Here is a 15,387-nt window from a genome sequence, read left to right as displayed (position 1 = left end):
GGCTCTGGGACGGGCTGGCTCTGGGACAGGTGGGCTCTGGGATGGGGCGGGCTTTCTCTGGGACGGGGCGGGCTTTAGGATGGGCAGGCTCTGGGACAGGTGGGTTCTGGGAGAGGGCTGGCTCTGGGACAGGTGGGCTCTGGGATGGGGCGGGCTCTGGGATGGGGTGGGTTCTGGGACGGGGCGGGCTTTGGGATGGGCAGGCTCTGGGACAGGTGGGTTCTGGGATGGGGCGGGCTCTGGGACCGGCTTGTTCTGGGATGGGGCGGGCTGTGGGATGGGGCGGGCTCTGGGACAGGTGGGTTCTGGGATAGGGCTGGCTCTGGGACAGGTGGGCTCTGGGACGGGACGGGCTTTGGGATGGGGCGGGCTCTGGGACTGGCTTGTTCTGGGACGGGGCGGGCTCTGGGGCCGGTGGGCTGTGGATGTGGAACCGGGCACTGGCGTTCACCCCTGAACAGGAGGGGCAGTGGTTCAGGACCCCTCACCTGTGGCTGTTCAGATGGTTTTGGGCCCTTCCCCCACACCCTGCAATTCCTCCAAATGTTTTTTGTTGTTTTAAATTTATCTTAGGGCTGGGAAGGTGGCTCAGTGGTAGAGTGCTTGCCTTGCATGCATGAGGCCCTGAGTTCGAGTCCTCAGCACCACATAAGCAGAAAAAGCCGGAAGTAGTGCTGTGGCTCAAGTGGTAGAGCGCTAGCCTTGAGCTGAAGAGCTGAGGGACAGCGCCCAGGCCCAGAGTTCAGGCCCCATGACCGACAAAAAAATAAATAAATAACTTAGTGGTCGTGGGGTTTGAACTTGCTGTTCTATCTGAGCCGCTGCCACAAACCCAAAACAGCTTCTAACCAGGATGTCTCCTGGGTGCAGCCATAAGCCATAATAATCGTTTTTATTGCCAAACAAGATCCCTTTATAAAGCTCTAGTAGTTTGGGGGTGTGATCTTTTGGGGGTTTTATTTTTTGAGATAGGTCCCACCGTGTAGCCCAGGCTGGCCTTGAACTCTCAGTCCTCTTGAGTGCCATGTCCCACTCTGCTTAGGGGAGTCAGGGACCACCTTCCCAGCTTTGCGCGCCTCCACAGACCCCGCCCCGCAGCCTCTGTGGCTTACTTACCTTGCAGGAGGTGGGTCCTACCATGGTGGGCGATGAGTACTCGGATCCCGAGCTGATGCAGCATCTGGGGGCCTCCAAGAGAAGCGTGCTGGGAAATAATTTGTGAGTAAGCTTTCCCTCAGCACCTCCATTCCCCCCCTCCCCCAGTCCTGCCCAAGGGCCAAAGAGCCCAGGACAGACAGCCACATGGGTTGAGGACTCCCTAGAGGACTGTGTCCCTGGCCTCTCCCCTCAGTACTAGGCCCACCGATCCAGCCCGGCAGAGAGGTCTCCACATTACAAACAGCAGGTCACCAGCTTGCTGCCTGGGCAATCAGCCACTCCCTTGACATCCATCGTCCCACCTCCGCGTCTACACGGAGACCATACCGCTCCCTTGACCTTCCTAGCCAGTAGTGGGAGAGAATAGCGGGCCACACAGGTTGGAGGATACTGAGAAGACTTGCCACATGAGTTCCAGTTCAAATGGAAGGGGTTAAGGGAGATGAACCTAACAAGACCCTTGGGTTAGGGGTGGAGGGCAGAAGCCAACACCATGATGTGCACACAGACATTTGCCTCAGGATGTTAACTTGGGCCAGGCTTGATGGATTACACCTGTAATACTAGCTACACAGGAGACAGAGTAGGAGGGCCATGGTTTGAGGCCAATCTGGGCAAAACAAAACCTACCCAAGGCCATCTCAACTACTAAGCAAGGCATAGTGGTACGCATACTAGGATAGAGGTCTGAGGCTGGCTTTGAACAAAAACACAAGACCCTATTCACAATGAAATAAGACTGCCTGGCTCAGTCAGCATGAAGTCCTAAGTTCAAATCCCAGGACTACTCCGCTGTCCTCCCAAAAGGAGTTCCAGGTTTTGGGTATCAAGCCCCTTTGTTTCATGGCATTTCAACACCCAATAAACCTGAAAAAGCTCTCAGGAGGCTGAGATCTGAGGATTGCCATTTGAAGCCAGCCCGGGGAAGGAAAGTCCATGAAGCTCTTACCTTCAACTAACTACCAGGAAACCAGAAGTGGCACTGTGGCTCAAAGTGGTAGTGTGCTATCCTTGAGCACAAAAGCTCAGGAGCAGCACCCAGGCTTGGATTCAAACCCAAAACCTGCAAGAAGGAACAAACAAGCATTCCTTACGCCAGGAGCCAACCCTGTAGCCCCAGGGCTGCAGGACGGCCTGGAAGGGGGCCTGTGCTGCTGCCCAAATAGCTGGGGGGGAGGGGGTGTGGGGGGCAGGCTGCGGGGGCTGCTCTGTCCCTCACCTCCACCCCGGTGTCTTTGCAGCTATGAGTACTACGTCAACGATCCGCCACGCATTGTCCTGGACAAGCTGGAGCGCAGGGGCTTCCGTGTGCTGAGCATGACAGGGGTGGGCCAGACACTGGTGTGGTGCCTGCACAAGGAGTGACCCACTGCCATGGACCTGGTCCCTCGAGTCCTGTTCCACTGGCTGTCCTGTTCTCTCTTCCCAAATTGTCACCCCCTTGGCCCAGCACAGAGTGGCAGTGAGTGGTCCCCAGAAGTCCTGCTCCAGGGTGTAGAGGAGGGCAGGTCCTTGCCACTGCTCCCAGCTGCCCCCTGGCTGCAGGCCTGGCCCCAGGACAAGGGTACCCCCGCCAGATTCCGCATCTGGGGAGGACAACCTCACGATCAGTCAGGCGGGGCCTGCAGAGCCAGTCTAAGCCAATAAAAGGCTCTGATTCATGGTCCCTCCTCTGTTCGGCTTCTGCAAGTGACTTGCCAAGTGTGACATTGCTGGGGATCTGTCTCCTCCTGGGGAGGGGGTGAGGGCCTGGGCGGAGCCTTATGAGTCTAGGACCCTACACCTAGGTGGAAGGAACTCTTAATGAGGTAGAGGCTTTTTCAAAAGTTTATTGGTGCTGTTTAAGAAAAGGGCTGTAGGACGGAGAGCTGGAGCCAGGCTACGTGGGCTGCCCCTCGTCTTCCTGCTGCATCCGGGCGATGAGCTGCTGGCGCTCGGCAGCTTGGCGCATGCGCATCATGACAAGGCTCTCGTAGTCCCTCTCAGACAGCACTGAGTCCTGGGGGACACAGGGAACAGGAAGGGTCAGAGCCACAGAGCACGAGCACGGCCCCACAGACCACAAACTGGGGACAGGGCCTGGGTAGATAATAAAGGTCAAGGAGGAAGGACCAGAACCTCCACTGTTCCCTCCAGCTCTCCAGATGGGCCTGTCCTGGTTGGCTCACCCATCTCCGGTGCCCACCACTCATTCAGCCCCTGACATCTACAGAGCACTTCACACTTCCTTGTGAATGAATCACTTCCCCTGCCCTAGCGACTGTCTCCATTCACTTCCTCTCCACCCTGTCTCTGACTCTCCTACCCTCTCCTCGGGCATGTGCTTGGTTTCAAGTGGAGGCTGTAAGGTGCAGGGTCCAGAGACTCTGCTGGGCACAGACAAGAGCTCTGCGCTCTTGTAGCTGCCTGCTTCCCCGGGTCTGGCTCAGGCCTGGCTCCTGAGCACGCTAGAGAAGGGAGTCCTGTACAGCATGGGGGAATACGAAGGGCTAGATTGACCACAAGAAAGCCAGGCATGGTGCTGGGAAGGTGGCTCAGTAGTAGAGTGCTTGCATGCATGAGGCCCTCGGTTCGATTCCTCAGTACCACATAAGCAGAAAAAGCCAGAAGTGGGGCTGAGGCTAAAGTGGTAGAGCACTAGTCTACAGCTGAAGAGCTGAGGGACAGCGCCTAGAGTTCAGGCCCCACGACTGACAAAAGAAAAAAAGCCAGGCTTGGTAGCTCACGCCTGTAATCCTAGCTACTCAGGAGGCTAAGATCTGAGGCTCCTGGTCAAAGCCAGCCCAGGCAGCCCCATCTGAGAGACTCATCTCCAATAAACGACTCAGAAAACCAGAAGTGACGCTATGGCTCAAGTGGTAGAGTGCTTGCATTCAGCTGAAGAGCTGACAGACAGTGCCCAGGCCCCGAGTTCAAGCCCCACAACCGAAAAAAAAAAAAAAGCCAAAGTGGAGCTATGGTTGAAAAGTAGCGTGCTAACTTTGAGCAAAAAAGCTCAGGGACAGGACCCAGGCTCTGCATTGAAACCCCAAGTGTGGAGCGCGCGCGCGCACACACACACACACAAAATAATCATCACAAGAGTAATCACCACCACAATGGCTGCACCCAGCAGAGCCCTGAGCTGCCGATCCCACGCTCGCTCTGACAGGTCTGAGCAGCAGAAGCCGGGAGCCCTTCCTGTGGTCAACAGGACAGAGGGGGTGCAGATGCCATGGCCTGTCTGTAGCGGAGCTGTGCAGCCCTGCTCTGGGGCTCTCCATCTGGCTGGCGCTCACCGGACAGGCCAGGAGGAGGCCAGGGGCTCAGATGGGGAGGAACAGGGGAGTGGCTGGCATGAAGTAGCCAAGTCCAGGCCAACTGGTTTGAAGGAGGGGGTAAAGAGCAACAGAAAGTGCTGCTCAGATCCTCACCTGCACAGCCCGGCCTACCCCTACCCTGGCTCCTGAGCGGCCCTCAGCCAGGCCCCCAGGACATCTCTGGAAGGGGTAGCCCCCTCTGCAGAAGAAGGGCTCAGAACAGGGCCCCGCAGCCAGAGGGGGAGCAGGACTCTGGCCCTAATTGCTCTACTGCCTGGAGGCCCTCCAGGTAGAGGAGGAGGAGGAAGCAGCAGCCAGCCTGGAGGTGAGGGCAAGGAGGCCACGCTGCTCTGCCAGGAGAACCTGGAGCTGCCCTTGGCATGCCCCTGCCGGCCCTGGGAGGAGCGGGCCCTTCACAGGCATGGGGCTGCTCCCCATCAACACCCCGCCCCCCCATTCCGGCAGGCTGTGCTAATAAGCCCTGTCACTAGCCCCAGGGCTGAGTCACCCCACCAGCAGCAGGTCTCTTCCTTCCCAACAATTGTTCCACACGCCTGCCTTTCAATTAGCTCCCACTTCGCTGCGCTCCTCCCAGACACACTGGAGGCTGGGCGCAGGGCCCTTGAGTGCTTGGGGGGAGAGGGGGGGCGCTGTGGTGAGAAAGGAAGCTTGGTGACACACCAACCAGGCTGCCCCAGACCAGTCCTAGGAGGAATCCAAAGCTCCCGACTGCCCTGGGGTGTGGGTCACAGCGCCCAGCCCGCGGATGCTGCAATGACCTCACAGCGTGAAACCCAGCTTCCCACCTGACTGAGTCAGCTGGAAACAAACACATCGCTGCCGCGCTGCCACCACAGCCACGCCACTCATCAGTCCCACAGCAGCGGCAGACGGGCACAGTCCTCTGCTGGCCTAGACTGAGGCCCAGGGCCAGAGACGACAGCCAGCGGGGGGGCCTCTGCCTCCTGCCTAGGAGCAAGCGCGTGGAGGCTGAGCGCAAGGAGCCCCGGCCAGCCAAGATCCAGCTCGGTGGCCCCGCGGCCCCCGCTCCACCTCGTAAGTGCTGCTTTTTTCCTCTGGGGTTTTTCCACGTCCTGTGAAGTAACCAGGCCACAGGATCCCTGGGGAGCTCCCTCTTCCAGGCCCGAGGACTTGGCTGAGCAGAGACCCAGGGCTGCTTCTAGCCCCTGCCAGGGCTGTCTCCCCGATTCCTGGCATCCACTAGGGACCAATGGTCACTAGTTGCTCTGGGACACCTGTGCGGGGCTTCTGAGAGGACAGGCCTGTCCGCTGCCTCCCCAGGGCACATGGAGACCTGGAGGAAAGGCTCCTTCCGCAATGCCTCCTTCTTCAAGCGGCTGACCCTGGGGCGGCCCCGGCGCCTGCGGAGGCAGGGCAGCGTGCTCAGCCAGGCCAGCACTGCGGGCGGCGACCACGAGGAGTACAGCAACCGCGAGGTCATCCGGGAACTGAAAGGGAGGCCAGATGGCCGGCGTCTCCCCTTGTGGGGGGATGAACATCCCCGGGCCACCTTGCTGGCTCCTCCCAAGCCCCCTCGTCTGTACCGAGAAAGCTCCAGCTGCCCCAACATCCTGGAGCCCCCAACCCCCTACACTGCCGCCTACGCCGCCACCCTGCCCTCCGCGCTGTCCCTGGCGGGCCCGCTCCACCACTTCTCCGAGGAGGACCTTTCGGCCACACCCGCCCGCCCGAGGACGCCTGCTCCCGACCTCGGTGACCCCTTCGTCTCCTTCAAAGTGGACCTGGGGATCTCACTGTTGGAGGAGGTTCTACAGATGCTGCAGGAGCAGTTCCCCAGCGAGCCCCGCTGCTGAGTGTGGTGAGGGCGGGCGAAGTTGGGGTGACAGGAGGAACAAAGCCTGGGGACCCGGGAAGGAAGGTGCAGCAGGGGATTAAGGATCAGACAGGGGCAGAGACCCATGGCTCTCCACCTCACCCCAACTGGGAATGCTGGGGATCCTTTCTGGCAGTAGCCCGGAAGGAAGCTGGCGAGGCCAGGAAAGGGAGGCCACACCCTGAGCCACAGGAGCCAGGCAGAGGCCCACAGAGGAGGAGAGGCCGAGTCAGGGTGTGGGAGGACAGTGTGGGCAGAACGCCGTGCCTGTGCCAGCTTCTTAAAAGCCACTAGTAACAGGTCCCCGCACTTGGAAGACGGGGTCCAACCCAGGCCGCCAGGAAGGGGGGTGCTGAGAGAACGAGGAAACAGCCCAAGCCAGTCGCCACTTGCTACACTGGATGCTTAAGTGCCAGTTCAATGCAAGTTATAAAACAAACCCAGGCCTCATGACACGAGGCTCACTGGACCAAGGCCTCGCCGGTGCCGCCCACTCACAGCACAGCATGAGACCGGCATCGCTGAGCAACACTGGTGTTTCTGGAGCCATCAGTGGACGGCGGGGCAAGGGACTGACAGGACACGACAGTGGGAGAGATTGGGAGGCAAAGGAACAGGCTAAACACACCATCAGCAGAAAGGAGGCCACAAGCGCTTCAACCTGCCCACTTGGCTGCTCAGCCCCGCTGGACGGAGCAGCTGCAGGACGGACCGCCAGCTACCAGCAAGGCCCCAGCCTGCAAAGCCACGGCACTTTGGGTCTATCTAGCACTATTAGTGACCCCAGTCTTTAGGAAATGCTGTGAAAATAGTAGTAGATTTCCTGTCCAGAAGAAAAGAGAACTTCCTGTCCAAAAGAGGGAGGACTTCCTGCCCAGAAGATGGGAGGACTTTCTGTCCAGAAGAGGGGAGGACTTCATCTAGAAAAGGGGAGGACTTCCCATCTAGAAGAGGGGAGGGTTGAGTCAGAGGATGAAGATAAGTGATAAGGAGGCACAGCTGGCCTCTGGAATCTTCTCCTGAGACTAGGGAGTTCTGCCCAACCCAAACCTCTGATGAGGAGGCTGCCAACCAGGCCGCCCCTGGGCCAGGGCTACCAGCTGGGCTATTGCCCTGTCCTGTGGCCTGGCCAGATCTGAAACCAGAGCCACAGCACTTGATTGGACTATGTGATTCCGACCCTCAGCCTACCCAAGAATGGAAGGGGAGAAGGAGCTGTGGCACACGTGGCCTCTGCAGCCTCCCCCCCCCCCCGCCTCTTGTTCCTCGGTGGAGGAACTAAGCTGAAAGGCTCCTCTATACACAGAGGATGTAATAAAGTTCTTTTTAACACAACATATGCAGTGTTACCTGGGCTCTGAAATACGATGTTAAGGTGAGACTGAGGTCTCTTCTGTTTTTGTTGTTTGCTTGTTTGTGTCGGTCGTGGGGCTTGAACTCTGGGCCTGGGCGCTGTCCCTCAGCTCTTCAGCTCAAGGCAAGAGCTCTACCACTACAGCCACAGCACTACTTCCGGGTTTCTGGTGGTTCATTGGAGATAAGAGTCTCACGGACTTTCCTGCCTGGGCTGGCTTTGAAATGAGATCCTCAGATCTCAGCCCTTGAGTAGCTAGGATTACAGGCAGGAGCCACAGGTACCCACCCTGAGGTCTCTTCTTAATCAAAGTCTGATTTAGACTATTTAGAATACTTCATGGTCAGCCGGGCACTGGTGACTCACACCTGTAATCCTAGCTACTCAGGAGGCTGAGATCTGAGGATCGAGGTTCAAAGCCAGCCCGGGCAGGAGAGACCATGAGACTCCTATCTCCAATAAACCACCAGAAAACAGGAAGTGGCGCTGTAGCTCAAGTGGTAGAGCGCTCGCCTTGAGCTGAAGAGCTGAGGGACAGCGCCCAGGCCCAGATTTCAAGCCCCACGACCGACCAAAAACAAACAAAAAAAAAATACTTCATGGTCTTTCTCTGTCCACACCTCAGGCAGATGCAGGACAGGTGGGTGAGCACAGGTCTTGCTAAGCCAGTGAAGGGCTGTGACGTAACACAGAAGTGCCTCAGTCAGGGTCCTGGCTCCTGCCCCTGCTAAAGCGATCAGTCCTGGGGCATACTCAGCCAGAAGCCCTGCAACCTGCCCTCTGCATGCAGGCCTGAGGGACAGGGGGAACACACTTATCCTAGAGGTAGCACAGGCCCAGCCCTGGCTGGCAGGTACATGAGCAGTTACCCAGACTTGGCTCCGCGGGAGGCCATATTATTTCTAGAGATGTTGCTTCTTCATAATTAATCTCTGTGTGGGAAGCTAAGAGACATATCTTGAAAACTGAAGAGCTTGTAAGGACAAATCTGCCCCCAGCACCTGACTCTTTCTTTAGCACTGTGCTGTACAAGCTCCAGTGCTTCAACCAGTAGCAGGGGCTCCTGGGAAGGGGACAGAGGCTCCCCAAGTACAGGATAAGGGAAGTACTTAGGGTACTGTGAAGGGCTGGGGGTACACCAGCAGTAGCGTATGCTTAGCAAGTAGGAGGCCCTGGATTTGCTCCCCAGCACCAGAAAATAAAATAAAATCACAGGGGAGAGGGTCCCTCTGGGTCTTCCTGTGTGGGCTGTCAACCTCGCTCCACTTGTGTCCACCTAGACTTGGGAGGGGAGAGCCTGAGACGCTCTCACACAGGCAGGCCCAGCTGGTGACACCTGGCTTCTTACCTTTGATTGTCCTGAGTGGCTGGGGCCTGCAGTGCCCCGGGGCTGACCTTCTAACCAGGAAACCTTCAGTGGATTGTCCACCAGGCCCACTTCATTCTGGACAGCCAGCTCCTGTCAAGCAGAACATCCACCCTTTGGTCCTGTCCCCCTATACCCCCACCGCCCCAAAGAAAGGAGCTAGTGTCCTACCCCCCCGTGCGGCACTGAGGACAGCAGCAAGGTGGAAACGGTAGCATGCTGCGGCTGCCCTCGGCTTGGGGAGTGAGAGTGCTGCGGGCGGGTGGGAAGGCACTGCTAGGGCTCCCGGATGGAAGTGTGGAGTGCAGGCAGCCTGAAATCACGTCAGTGCGCTACCCCACCCGCCCTGGGGGTCAGAGGACCTATGTAGAAATGCTGGCTGAGAGCTGGCTGGGAGGTCTCCTCAAAGTGTGGACTTAACAACAGAGTTCCTGCCCTAGCGTGCCAGGGCTGCCAGGGCCCCGCAAGCCCCATGTAGGACTCACCGCAGCCTTGACTGTTGCAAACTCCACTACCGCGGTGCCTGCCTTCTTCCTGGAAAGCACCAGGTTGAGAACTTCGCCATACTGTGGGACAAGAAGGGTCTTGGTAAGCCTGGCTGGCCCTCTGATTGGCAGCTTGCATTGGCTGCCCTGGGCCTACTGGGGCATTTCAGCCCAGGGTTACCTTTCTACTGCTCAGGGACCAGAGGAGTGAGATCAGAGACGGAAAAGAAAGGTTGCTTGTAGGAATGCAAGACAGCCAAGGAGAAATGAGCAAAGAACTCACTGGGGACCTAGGCTGGCACAGCTGCTCCAGCTGGCTGAAGGCAGGGAAGAGGAACGGGCTCTCAAGCCTCCCTCCCCCACCTTCTCTCCTAGAACTGGTGTAGCCAAGCCTGGTGCTTATAAAGGTAAGGGCTACACTTGAGCATCAAAGGAGGAAACAGGCTGGACGTGTCCGCCCCAGTGACAGAGGACACGGCCCAGGGAGAAGTCTCTAAGGTGTCTACGAAGCAAGAAAACAACATAAAAGTCAAGCAGGTAGAGATGAGAGGGGAAGTCCGGAGCGTGACAGGCCTGCACAGACGAGCGCAGGCAGAGGCACAGCTCAGCCCAGAAGCCTGGCGCAGACCTTTTTCAAAAGCTGCAGGAGGACATCTTGGGAGTAGCCGCCTTGGGACTCATCCTCTTTCTGGCATTTCCATTTTAGCTGAAAAAGAAAGATGGCAGGTTCAAGCCCCACGACCGACAAAAAAAAAAAAATTAAGACAGCAGGGGCTGGGAAGGTGGCTCAGTGGTAGAGCGCTTGCCTGGCATGCATGAAGCCCTGGGTTCGATTCCTCAGCACCACATAAGCAGAAAAAATCAGAAGTGGCGCTGTGGCTCAAGTGGTAGAGTGCTAGTCGTGAGCTGAAGAGCTGAGGGACAGAGCCCAGGCCCAGAGTTCAAGCCTCACGACTGATAATTTAAAAAAAGAAAGAAAGAAAGTATCAACAGACACTGGCCTGTGGCAGAACAATCCCAGACTCTACAAGAGACTGCGCTTGCCAGTGTGAGCAGGGCCCCTCTGCTCCTCGAAGTACCTGTGATCTAGGAGCACGGCCAACAGGTGCTTCCTGTGGTAATGGGGAGGCGGGGCAGCCCGCTCACGCCCAGCGATGCTTCCCACCCCAGGAGGTACTCTGCTTTGTCAAGGCCTGCCACCCCCGTGGCAGGTTCTGGGAGCAGCCTGGTTTGCAGGCCCTGGAGTGTGGAAAGGATGGGAGTTACACTGGCTTCCTTGGAGACCAGAGTGACTTTAAGGTGGAACCATTTGAGCTGTGGCTCAAAATGGTAGGACACTAACTAGCCTTGAGCAAAACAAACTGAGGGACAGCATCCAGGCCTCGAGCTCAAATCCCACAACCAACAACAGCAACAAAAAGTTGGAGCCACAGGAAGTGTCTGTGCTGGCTGAGACAAGAGTTGTGAGGAAGCCCACCGAGTCCCCCAAGACTCACCTTCAGTTTGGGGGTTCCTTTGCTTTCTGTATTTTCTGCCTTTCCTAGAAAGATTGGGAAAGGAAGAAAGGTAGAATGAGGGGGGCCAAGGTTCTCTCAAAGGACAAACACCTTGGCAGTCCTAAAAAAGGTTACTCTTGACGACGGGCAACGTCTGCCCTGCCCTACCCCGCAGAGGGGCCTGGTGGGGAAGAGAGGCCTGCCGGACATCTCCAGAAAGCCACCTGTGAGCTCTCTCTAAGCCAAGGACTGGGAACACCTCCTACGGGCCAGATGCACTGATGGCAACCTACAGTTCCACTGTGCAAAGCGCCTCAGTCTTCCTGACACCGTCGTCTGCTCCAAAAGAGAACTATCTTGCTTGGGACTAAGACCAACGCAGCATGTCCCCAGGTGACGTAAAAGGCATCCAGGCCCTGCGGACAACTGGTGGGAAGGCGCAGGTGGCATTCACGTGGTGCCACGGGGTTCTGGGGGGCAGAAGCCTTCAGTCGCCCCACCAAGCGCCAGTGCGGTCACCGTGGGTGAGGACGCACCGCTTAGCCTCTGCTCACGGTCCTGACGGATCTGCTCCTGGATCAGCCGCTGCTGCTCCTCCAGCTGCCGGGAACCCTCTTCCCGCAGGCGTGCGATCTGCAGAGCAGGAGACGGAGGGATGACAATCCTGTGCAGATCCAGTGCAGGCTGGCTCACTCCTACAGAAGGAAGGTAGAGCCAGCCTTCTCCACCGTGACCATCACCCTCCTCCCGCCTCCCCTGCAGACCACCCGGATGCTCACCTCCTGCTCCAGAGTGCTGGCACCTCGGCTTTCCTCTTCCTCCTCACTCCCCTGGGCCTGGGCTTGGCGTTCCCGCGCCTCCAGGTCTAGGCACAAGAGAGACACGGCTCAATTGCTAGTTGCCACAGTTCCTGTATGACCTCAGTCCACCCAAGTTCCCACAAAGTCTCAAAGAGGATGACACTTTAGCCAGGCACTGGTGGTTCATGCCTGTAATCCTAGCTACTTGGGAGGCTGAGACAGGAAGGATTGTGGTTTGAGGCCAGTCCAAACAAAACAGTTTGAGACTCCTTCTTGACCAAGAACAAATGCTATGACACACACCTGTCCATTCTGGCTTTGTGGGAAGCGTAAATAGGCAGATCATAGTCCTGGCACACACTCAAGCAAGAAATGAAACCCTATCTCAGAACTAAGCAGTCCTTAGCCAGGTGCTGGTGCCTCACACCTGTAATCCTAGCCACTCAGGAGGCTGAGCTCTGAGGACCACGATTCAAAGCCAGCCCGGGCAGGAAAGGATGTGAGACTCTTATCTCTAAAAAATCACTAGAAAACTGGAAGTGGCGCTATGGCTCATGCAGTACAGCGCTCGCCTTGAGCTGAAGAGCGCAGGGACAGCACCCAAGCCCACAGTCCAAGCCCCACAACTGACAAAACAAACAAAAGAGGACTGGAGGCAGTGTGGTTCAGTGGTAGAGAGCCTACCTAGCAGGCCTGAGTCCTTGAGCTCAAGCCCTGGTTACAAAAAGAAAAAGGACAGCACACAGTAGCTCCTGCGCCCTCCACAGGGCCTGTTGGCCTGAAGTTATTTTCCACTGACAAAGGTCACAAGGACCATGCCACGGAAGAGATGTAAGCAGGCGTTTGGAGGAAGTAAACAGCTCACACTGACGGAGCAGGTTCCTTCCCTGCCCTCAGCACAGGCAGATAGTGCCTGTGCCAACAGCCCAGGGCTGTATCAGGGATGCCTGTGGGTGGAGCTGTTGGCCTCTCTCCCCGACCTAGACCTGCCTGGACTTTGACTAGATTCCGTCTGCTGAGCTCCCTGCCAGCCTCCTCCATTCCCCTTTCCCAGCCCCACTCCCCGGCTGCAGTGGCTCCTCCAGAGACGGGCAGATTCGAATGGGATGAGCCTTGCTCAACTCCCAAAGGAAACTTGCTGTGGCCCTCTGCAGGCCAGCCGCTATGACAAGCCTGTATGTCAAACCTGGGACTTGCTGTTTTCTTTCTCTACCCACTTCAGTGTTAGAATCAAACCCAGGGTCTTGTGCACGCTAAGCAAGCGCTCTACCAGCGCTCTACCCAACTCTCCTGGAAGCACTGGGACAAAATCGGTACAAATTAAAATATCTGATGGGGGGGGGGGAGGTGGAGAGGAACAGCCTGGGAATGTGGCCTAGTTGTGGAGTGTTCACCTAGCATGCATGAACCCTGGGTTCGATTCCTCAGTACCACATACACAGAAAAGGCCCTGAGTTCAATTCCTCAGCACCACATAAGCAAAAAGAAAAAAAGCCAGAAGTGGCGCTGTGGCTCAAGAGGTAGAGCGCTAGCCTTGAGCTGAAGAGCTGAGGGACAGCGCCCAGGCCCAGAGTTCAGGCCCCAGGACCAGACCAAAAACAAAAAAAGAACATTAATTTACAGCCAGGCATGGGTGGCTCACACGCACTAGAAAACCAGAAGTATCAATGTGGCTCAAAGTGGTAGAGAACTAGCCTTGAACAAAAACAGCTCAGAGAGCCAGGGGCTGGTGGCTCACGCCTGGAATCCTAGCTGCTCAGGAGACTGAGATCTGAGGAACATGGGTCAAAGCCAGCCCAGGCAGGAAAGTCTGTGAGACTCTTGTCTCCAGTTAGCCACAAGTGGCGCTGTGGCTCAAGTGGTAGAGCGCTCACCTTGAGCTGAAGAGCTGAGGGACAGCGCCCAGGCCCAGAGTTCAAGCCCCACAACCGACAGCAACAACAACAAAGTTAGAAAGTAAAAAAATCACATTCTTCAGATTGCAGATATTATGGTCTGCAAAGAACGCCTGGAAATAAAGCAGCTGGAAAAAGGGAGTAGATCTCGGGAGCTCTTCTGAGGGAGCTTCTCTGAGTGAAAGCTGTAGGCCAGGATGAACCCCAAGTCCCAGCCTGGCACAGGAAAGAAACGAGCAATTTCACTCCCGCTGGACGAACGGGCGCCAGCACATCTGTACACCTTCACAGTACCTGCCGGGACCCCTGAGACTCTCCTGCACCCAGCACCTCAGACACCGCCAGAGCCCGAGCCCAGGGGCTGAGTCACCCAGAGGGAAGGTGAGGGACGGCGGAGGCCAGGCAGTGCTGCACGCGCACCCACCGAGCTTCACTTTCTTCCTTTTCTCATCAAGTTTCTGGGTCCGCTCTGCTGCCTGCTTCTTGGCTTTTCTGACCTTGTCATAGGCGGCCTGGCAGGAGAAAGAAACACAGAGCAGAGGGTCAGAGAAAAGGACGGTGCCTCAGCGCCCCTCCTGCTCCCGCCTCCCAGCGAGCCATCAGGGCAGTGGCCTGGTGACTGAGGCTGTGGGGCCTACGCAGCCAGGACACAGCCCTGCCACAGGCGGCGGCAGTGGTCTCCACCACAGGGGCTATCCGGCCCAAAGAGCACCCTTACCCGGGCTGCAGCATCAGTCAGTACCTCCAAGGCCTGGGAAAGCTGGTGGAAGAGTTCAGCTGGACAGAGGGAAGAAAAAAACAAAGAGAGAAACGTAAAGTGAGACGTGGTAATAGGTGCTTCCTCTAAGAAGCACTTCATATCCGTTACACTGGGCAGAAAAAGCCGTCAGATGATGGGGCGGGAAGGCAAGGCAAGTGCACGAGGCACCCTGACATGTGACATGCCCCCAAACCCTCTGCTCAGAGCAGACAGAGCCTGTGCATCTGCACGCACAGCACTCACGTGCGCAGCGTAGATCCAAAACCGCCCATGGCCTTGTGGGAGCCTCACCTGCTCTGGGATTATCTGGATTCTTATCTGGGTGGCAGGAGAGGGCCTTCTGCCGGTATGCCTTCTTCACCTGGGAGTCAGGAGACACGAGCTGCAGGTCATTCGCTCCCGCCCCAGAGACCAACCCTGCTCACGTGACGAGGGAAATCCCAGCCTGCCAGGAGGCTGCTGGCCCCTCTTCACAGCCACTGTGGAGATTTGCCCAAAGTGGGCAGAGGCCACAGAGGGAGCTGGCCACGGCCACTCAGCACTGGGCAGGATCACGTAGCTCCTGCGGAGTGCAAATCTCACAACTGCCACTGTCAAGGGCTCCTGACAGCGGAGCAGTGTGCCAGTCACCGCAGACCCCGCAACTGCTGCTGTCTACACTCTGGGTTCGCAAAGAAGGAGGGAGATGCTTCTGAAGGAAAACTTAACCATGGAATATTATTCTTTGGTCAGTTGTGGGGCCTGAACTCTGGGCCTGGGCGCTGTCCCTCAGCTCTTCAGCTCAAGGCTAGTGCTCTACCACTTGAGCCACAGCTCCACCTCTGGCCTTTTCTTTTCTTTTTCTTTTTTTGGGTCCGGTCGTGGGGCCTGAACTCTGGGCCTGGGCACTGTCCCTCAGCTCTTCAGCTCAAGGCTAGCG

The 15,387-nt window shown here is 57.3% G+C and overlaps 3 protein-coding genes across 3 annotated transcripts in view; 2 read left to right on the top strand and 1 right to left on the bottom strand.

The window, feature by feature from the left end:
* Positions 1 to 2,824, top strand: part of Gchfr (GTP cyclohydrolase I feedback regulator) — a 4,970-nt gene extending 2,146 nt beyond the window's left edge. Inside the window, exons 2-3 of the mRNA XM_013010217.1 lie at positions 1,124 to 1,218; positions 2,400 to 2,824. Of these exons, the coding sequence (XP_012865671.1) occupies positions 1,124 to 1,218; positions 2,400 to 2,523 (219 nt within the window). The 3' untranslated portion in view covers positions 2,524 to 2,824. The remainder of the gene's footprint in view (positions 1 to 1,123; positions 1,219 to 2,399) is intronic.
* Positions 2,825 to 2,967: 143 nt separating this feature from the next.
* Positions 2,968 to 15,387, bottom strand: part of Dnajc17 (DnaJ (Hsp40) homolog, subfamily C, member 17) — a 28,780-nt gene continuing 16,360 nt past the window's right edge. Inside the window, exons 2-11 of the mRNA XM_013010214.1 lie at positions 14,760 to 14,829; positions 14,427 to 14,485; positions 14,133 to 14,220; positions 11,793 to 11,878; positions 11,550 to 11,646; positions 11,014 to 11,057; positions 10,146 to 10,223; positions 9,518 to 9,598; positions 9,015 to 9,125; positions 2,968 to 3,157 (exon numbers count right to left, since the gene is read on the bottom strand). Coding sequence (XP_012865668.1) covers positions 3,038 to 3,157; positions 9,015 to 9,125; positions 9,518 to 9,598; positions 10,146 to 10,223; positions 11,014 to 11,057; positions 11,550 to 11,646; positions 11,793 to 11,878; positions 14,133 to 14,220; positions 14,427 to 14,485; positions 14,760 to 14,829 — 834 coding nt within the window. The 3' untranslated portion in view covers positions 2,968 to 3,037. The remainder of the gene's footprint in view (positions 3,158 to 9,014; positions 9,126 to 9,517; positions 9,599 to 10,145; positions 10,224 to 11,013; positions 11,058 to 11,549; positions 11,647 to 11,792; positions 11,879 to 14,132; positions 14,221 to 14,426; positions 14,486 to 14,759; positions 14,830 to 15,387) is intronic.
* Positions 5,144 to 6,884, top strand: LOC105981157 (chromosome unknown open reading frame, human C15orf62). Its single transcript, XM_013010215.1, has one exon. The coding sequence runs from the start codon at positions 5,765 to 5,767 to the stop codon at positions 6,290 to 6,292; it is 528 nt and encodes a 175-aa protein (XP_012865669.1). The 5' UTR covers positions 5,144 to 5,764; the 3' UTR covers positions 6,293 to 6,884.

The sequence above is a fragment of the Dipodomys ordii genome, unplaced genomic scaffold (genome assembly GCF_000151885.1).
Source record: "Dipodomys ordii isolate 6190 unplaced genomic scaffold, Dord_2.0 Scaffold11, whole genome shotgun sequence".
Taxonomy (NCBI): domain Eukaryota; kingdom Metazoa; phylum Chordata; class Mammalia; order Rodentia; family Heteromyidae; genus Dipodomys; species Dipodomys ordii.
Note: the sequence above shows the minus strand (reverse complement) of the source record. Positions and strands in the feature narration are given on the sequence as shown.

Coding starts and splice junctions, on each gene's coding strand:
- LOC105981157 (XM_013010215.1), top strand. CDS start 5,765: ATGGAGACCTGGAGGAAAGGCTCCTTCCGCAATGCCTCCTTCTTCAAG.